The 7,396-nt window shown below is 45.2% G+C and overlaps 1 protein-coding gene across 1 annotated transcript; it reads left to right on the plus strand.

Annotated features, from left to right (window-relative positions):
• The first annotated feature begins 219 nt into the window (after positions 1 to 219).
• Positions 220 to 7,360, plus strand: RNF139 (ring finger protein 139). The gene is made up of 2 exons (XM_058042286.1): positions 220 to 400; positions 5,306 to 7,360. Exons 1-2 carry the CDS (start codon positions 220 to 222, stop codon positions 7,114 to 7,116), a joined length of 1,992 nt encoding a protein of 663 aa, XP_057898269.1. The 3' UTR covers positions 7,117 to 7,360.
• The last annotated feature ends 36 nt before the right edge of the window (positions 7,361 to 7,396 follow it).

Genomic DNA, 7,396 nt, shown 5'->3' on the forward strand with positions numbered 1-7,396 from the left:
GCCCCGCCCCCGAGCCGGCGGGCGGCGCTGCCGCGGGCGCGCGCAGGAACATGGAGGCGGCGGCGCGGGAGAGCCGGGCGCGCCGGGCGGCGGGCGCGGGGCGGTAGCGGCTCCCGGCCGCCCTCCCTCCCTCCCTTCAGCCCTCCCTTCCTTCGCTCCCGCCCCCTCCGCTCCTCCACCGGCGGAGAGAGGCGGCCCGCCTGCCCCCCCGCGCAGGGCATGGCGGCCCCGGGCCCTCCGCGGCTGCCCCAGCTGCGGCTGGGCCCGCGGCTGCGGGCCGGGCTGGAGGTCGCGCTGCGGGTGCCGAGCCTGTTCCTCATCGACGCCATCTTCAACTCGGCCCCGCTGCCGGGCGGCTCCGTGAGCGCCGCGCTGCTGGGCGCGCTGCTGCGGCTGCTGGGTGAGACGCCTTCCCTTCCTCCCCTCCCGAGAGACACGGACCGTGCCCCGGCGGCCCCGCTCGCACCGCGGGCACGGCGCGGCCGCCGCTGCTCCGCGCCCCTCACCCGCGCCTGGCTGCTGCTGTTAGTGCTGCGGCCCGGCTCTCCCCTTCCCCCGGCCCCGATTCCCGTCCCCACCGGCTCCTCTCGGCCACCGCCGAGCCCCTGCTCGGCCGCCCGGGCTGGATCATCACCTCGGCCCCTCGTGCCCGCTCCGGGCCCCGTTCACCCCCCCGATCTGTCTCCCCGGCTCCTTCCGCCTCCTCCTGCCCCCGTAGCGGTGCACGGAGCCGGCGAGGGCTCGGGGCTGTGACCCCCCCGCCTCCCGCTCTGGGAGCTTTGAGGGCGCAAGACATGTGATTTAGTGAGTATAGGGTTTTCATGTGGTTTTTAAAAACCCTTTGGATAGCGTGATGTCTTCCTGAAATACGCTGTTAAAGCCTTATTTTAGCAACAGCAGTTCAGAAGTGCCGGGAATTTGGTTCACAGTGGGAAGAGAAGCCTTTTGAAACTTGCCAATGGTTATTTTCAAGCTTTTTTTTTTTCTTCCCATGATGGATGAAAGTCAGTGGTATAACTAGGTGATACTGTTTCCAATGTCGATAACTTGGGTTCTTACATAGTCTCGGTTCAATGGCAGTCCCGTTCAGTGAGCTGCTGTACAGGTGATGCTGTGCTGCGGATCACGGTTTGGAGCTGGAGACCCTGAGGCAGGAAGGAGAACACAAATCAAGTTGTTGTTTCGGTTTTATTTGGGGGTTTTTTTGCAGGCCCGAGAGAGATGGATTTTCTTTGACGTTTATAGTAGAAGAAAAACAGGAAGGAAATAGGCAGTACAGCTTTTGGGGCAGGAAGCACAGAAGAGGGGGTTAAAGGAAATGTGCACAGTGAGAAGTGAGTTGTGACTGCATCACACAAGTCAAGGAGCAGAGGGGGAAAAAGTAAACAATTGCCTATAGTAAGGCAGCAGGAGAGGAGAGCAAAGGAAGGAGGTAATAAAACGCAGCAGGTGTTTTATTTTGACTTTTTACATTTATTGTATGTTTTATGTTTATTATTATTGCTTTGGTTAAGGGTGTCAGGGGAAGTCCATGCTCACATGAGAAGTGATGCTGAGGAGGTCCTAAGTTGCCTCCTTTGCCTGCTGTGCCATGAGTATGGTGTGTCTGGGATGGGGAGCAGGGGTTCTTCCCCCCTGCTTCCCATTTTCTTCACCTTTTGTTCAACACTTATGGAATTGCTAAGAGTGATAATTCCTTTTTAAAAAATTTGCATTGCAGTGCCCCACCAACTTAATTTTAGGAGCCCTTCCTCGTATGATCCAGATGCTGTAAGAAGAGCATCAAAATGAATCCCCCCTGTGTAAAGGAGAGGTGGATATGTTGTTCAGTGATGTCCCTCAAGTGTGTGGTACTGGGATTGAGGTTTGCATTTATATGAGCACTCTTCTGGAAGGGGTTGGGTGAAGAAGAGGGTAATTTTTGCCTTCTGCAAAAAAGCTTTGGGAGTGTTTTATGCCAAGAAACTTATCTTGAACATTTAGGAAAGGGGTCTGTGGATCTTGGTGTTCCAAAATTGAAGATTAAAATATAGGCACCTAAAGATGATCTTAAACACCTTCCACATGGTTCAGACAACAGAGTGATTTTGCATGTTTTTTTCTCATCTGAATTTAAGGATTACAGGATTGGGTTTTTGCTGCTATTAGGAAAGTGATCTCGTTCTTTTGGATCATTCTGTATTTAAATAATGGGAAAATGTCCTTTTACTTACCATTTGTAGACTTTGAAGTACTGATCCAAACTTTCCTTGTAGCACAACAGCACAGGATAAATGGGCAATCTGTCCACCAGACACAGAGATTGAAGGTCTGGAGAGATTGATGATTTTTGGAGGTGATGTTAAACAGTTCTGAAATATTCTGGGAGTACAGCTCTTCAGGAATGCTAATACAGATCTGTGTGGGTGTTACAAAATTTTACAGCAGGATTCCTTGGTCTGATTCTTCCATCACTCTACACAAGTAAATAGAGTTATACATGGCACAGAACCAACTTCCACAGCTGGAGCACGTTTCCTTTTGTGCTTTTGGTTAACCTTGCTTTGTCCCCAGCACAATGTTTACCTTTCGTATCTTTGCACTGGGTTTAAGTATCTCAATTTCAGCAGAGCCGCCACCCCCAGGAGTGTGTGACTGTCACCTCAGACAGCAGTCCCTCCTCAGTGAGGACACTGAGTTTTGAGAAGGGTTCTATAAATACTTGAGTCTGCAGAAAGATGTGGAAGTAAATAGAATGACTGGAGCTAGGGAAAAATAGTTTGGCAGTTCCACATGAATGAAGTGCTGATGTGTAAAAGTGATTGTCCCCTGCACATGACTGAAAGTCAAATCCTAAGTGGTGGGTGGCTATGAAGATACTAACAATTTTCAGGAGTTAAAGAAAATGAGACAGAAACATTCCTTGTAACACAAGAAATTCTTTTAAAAGCAAGTGCAGCGTGGTTTGGTTCAAACACAGCGAGTGCTGTGTTTGGAGGCCATACTGGGACAGTTGTCAATGAGGTGGCACAGGTAGAAATAGTAAAGATGAGTAGAGAGACAAACCTTATCAAAGGAGGAACTGCAGCATTTCCTAGCAGAGGGAAAATGGAAAAAGACTACTGTTTTGAAGGGCACAGGGCAGGGCAAAGTCTCCTCATGTTGAGATGGACTAAGTGACATAAATGGAGATGGGGGAAAGGAGTGCTCACTGCCCCTTCTGAGATCTGTTACCTCTTAGGGTCTTTTGAGTCTCATTCCGTGAGCCTTGACTTTTCCCTGTATGTATTAACAGAGACATGCTGTACTTTTTGTTAGTGCCTGTTCAGAGGAACCAGTAGGACAAGCTCTATTGACTCACTGCTGTACTGTTTTTAGAGATGTGTCTTGCATGTGAAACGTCAGTGTTTCAGGATGACCTGCAGTATCTAAATACAGGCCTGTTACTGCCACTGCAAGGCACAAAAATAGGTTTTGGTAAGGCGTGTTTCAGAGCAGCCTGCTTACTGCAAAATGCATCTCCTTTGGCTCAAATGATCACAATTACATAAATAATGACCTTGCACAGGCATGTGAGCCTTTTCTGTGACTCCTGAGAAAAGACAAAGGCTACAAACTTGTCACCAGTACTGGCTTTCCTAAAGATGTTTGTGGTGGTTAAAATGACAAGGCAACTGTCAAGCTTATTTTGTAGAAAGTGCTGCATGGAAGCAATATTCAGCTTTTCCTGGAAGAACTGAGCTACGATGCAAGGGGCTGTCTGAAAACTGATAGAGGCTTTTCCTCAATCCACTTCACACAGTTACCAGGTTAATGATTGATTAAGGAGAATGTGTTTCTATCAGCCAGTGCTACTGGCAAGGAATATTTTTCAGGCAAATTCATAACTTTATTTGTAGCCTGCCTTTAGCAGCTGATTCATGTTGGTCCTCTCCCTTCTTCTCAGTCCTCCAGGATCTGAAGGTTTGAGGGTTTTTTGTGTATTTTTGAGTGGTTGGTTTTTTTTTTTTTGTTTTTGTTTTTTTTTTTTTTTTAATCAAATGCTATTTCAAAGGTTTTATTTTCATGATCAAGAGGCTATGGCTTAATTTTTTTTAAACACTTGTTTATGGTGGATTTAGAACAGCCTAAACTGTCAGAAAAGACTGACGCTGCCCTCCAGCAGAAAGAGGATTACTCTTGATTTCATTGGTTTTAGTGCAGAGATTGAAAGCAACTTAGAATCAAATATAAGTTGTAGAGATAGAAATCTCTCCAAACTGGTTTCAATGAGAAAGCAGTTGCATAGGGTGGAAGCTGATTGAGAAGTCCAAAACAAAGGCAGTGTGTTTCCTGAAAAAGAAACTGTTTAAGGAAATTTATCTAGTGCTAAGTGCTTTTTAATTTAACACCTCTGAGGGCAGAGCTCTTACCTATGTGGTGCACAGTGATGGAATTTATAAATTACACTGCAGAAGTTTACTGCAGGCACCTGTAACCCCAAACTCCCAATGCTGCAGTAGCTCTGATAGGATTTCTCATAGGAAGGTGCAGACTTGCCAGGCATGGTCAAGATGTGGTTATGGTCAGTATGAGGGAGAGGTTAGCAAACAGGAATTTCAAGGCCTAAATCTGACTTACAACAAGACAGACAAGTTTGCACTGGCATTGGCAAAGAGGCAATTGGTGCAGTTTTGGATTCTGTGCACAGAAGCTGTGTACTGTGGAAAGTGTTCCTCATGTGACCTTTGTCACCACTCACCAGAAATACAAGCAAACTGAAGGGAAATAGAAGTGCCTTCTCCACAGCAAAGTACAGCATTTTTTCACTATTTTCCCATTAAAGAGTTTAACTAAAGTGTTTTGGTTACTTATCTTTAGTACTCCATCGTGGACAGCTGTAGTTGAGTGCCTTGCTCAAGTGAATTAGGGGACTTAGTAAATCTTACTCAGTTATTTTTTTATGAGTTTTCTTTATGAAGGTGATGCTTCATCTGTTGGGAGTTTCTTTGGTTTATTTTTAGAACTTGTCTACCCTTGGATTTCAGGACTAAGGCTGAAAGGCTGGGAGTTGTCACTATTCTAGTCTAAAACTGCAACAAACTTCATAGTAATTGTGATTTAGGGCTTGCAGTGGCTTTGCATCACAGCTGAGGTGCACAGATGTTAAATGCAGAGATTAACTCGCCCTCTTGCTTGTTCTCTGAAAAGGGCACCACTGGTAATGCAAAGTTACAAGTGACTAATGGGGAAGTGATACATTAAATAAATGTAGCTCCAGAGCTAATAGGTTAAAATCTGTTGTTGAACTTTTTCTGAGAACTAAATTATTTCAATCTGGTTTTAGGTGTCTTTGTATCCAGTGTTGTTCTGGTCTTACAACAGCGAGCACTTTTCAAGTTCTACATGATCACCTCAGCGTTTCTGCTGGCTGCAACTTCAGTTTTGGTGAATTACTATGCTGCTTTGCACATAAACTTCTACAGTGCCTACAACACAGCTGCGTTCGGAATTCAGATTTTCCCACATAAAGGACCTTCGCTATGGATGGCACTTTCCATCCTTCAGCTTACCTTTGGAATTGGATATGTTACCTTGCTAAACATGCAATCCATATACTCTCAACTCATTATCTTGGATATACTGATTCCTGTAATTGGCTTGGTTGTTGAATTACCTTTAAATGTCCGGCAAGTACTTGTTTTTATTTCAGGCCTAGTTCTGACACTAAATACCACAGCCATTTTAGCTACAAAAATTAAGTGGTTCTATTATTCGGTGCGATACGTTTATCTGCTGGTGAGGCACATGTATCGTATTTATGGATTACAGCTCTTGATGGAAGACACATGGAAAAGGATTCGGTTTCCAGCTGTACTCCGTGTCTTTTGGCTAACAAGACTTACAGCACAAGCTGTGGTATTAACTTATGTAGTAAAGATGGCTGAAAACAACACAGAAGAAAAATTCTTCTTGATATCGTGGGATAACTGTTGGGAACTGATCTGCAGCCTGATCATAAGTGGGTGTGACTCTACTTTAACTGTGTTGGGCATGAGTGCCGTCATTTCCTCGATAGCGCATTATTTGGGACTCGGTATCCTGGCCTTCATTGGGTCAACTGATGAGGATGACAAAAGGCTTGGGTTTGTAGCCCCCGTCTTGTTTTTCATTTTGGCTCTGCAGACTGGTTTAAGTGGGCTGAAACCAGAGGAACGATTAGTTCGCCTGAGTCGAAACATGTGCCTTTTGTTGACCGCAGTCCTGCATTTTATCCATGGAATGACAGACCCCGTGCTGATGTCTCTCAGTGCCTCCCACGTGTCATCGTTCCGCAGACACTTTCCTGTACTGTTTGTCTCCGCCTGCCTTTTCATTCTTCCAGTTCTGCTCAGTTACATCCTCTGGCACCACTATGCACTAAATACTTGGCTTTTTGCAGTCACAGCTTTCTGTGTAGAGCTTTGCCTAAAAGTAATAGTTTCTATCACTGTTTATATATTGTTTATGATTGATGGCTACTATAATGTGCTATGGGAAAAACTTGATGATTATGTCTATTATGTTCGCTCAACTGGCAATATTATTGAGTTTATATTTGGAGTAATCATGTTTGGAAATGGAGCTTACACGATGGTTTTTGAATCGGGAAGCAAGATTCGTGCTTGCATGATGTGTCTGCACGCGTACTTCAACATCTACCTGCAAGCCAAGAATGGCTGGAAGACTTTTATAAACCGCCGCACTGCTGTGAAGAAAATCAACTCGCTTCCAGAGGTGAAAGGAGCTCGGTTACAGGAAATTGATGATGTCTGTGCAATCTGCTACCACGAGTTCACCACCTCTGCGCGCATTACTCCATGCAACCATTATTTCCACGCACTTTGTCTTCGGAAGTGGCTGTACATACAGGACACGTGCCCGATGTGCCATCAGAAAGTGTATATTGAGGACAAAGAAAATGCCAATATCTCTAACAACAACGGGTTTGTAGCACCAAATGAAAATCCTGTACGGGTTGCAGAAGAAGCTGCTGATGCTGAAAATGAATTAAATGAAGATAATGACAGTTCTGATAGTGATGAGGAAGATGGCGACTGTGGAGCACAGCACTTGAATGAGACTCTTAATGTTGACTCTAACACTCTTGGTGATTAGGATGTTCTTTACTAAGCCGTGAGCTATTTGTTCAAGATTGACTCCAACAGAATAAAAGTATCACTTTGTAGTTATTGTACTTAAGCACAACAGCAGTATCTCAATGTTGAGTCTGTGAATGGTGGTTGTTTACTGTGGTGTGTGCTACTGTAAATATACCTCTAATTTTTGCTGGTCTCTTTCATGACCACCTTAAAATTATGTACATTATTGTACATGGAATAAAATGTTTTCACGTTTTTAAGATGGTTGGACAAAACACTCTTTAATTGATGTGGTG

This window comes from Melospiza georgiana, chromosome 1 (genome assembly GCF_028018845.1).
Source record: "Melospiza georgiana isolate bMelGeo1 chromosome 1, bMelGeo1.pri, whole genome shotgun sequence".
Classification (NCBI taxonomy): Eukaryota; Metazoa; Chordata; class Aves; order Passeriformes; family Passerellidae; genus Melospiza; species Melospiza georgiana.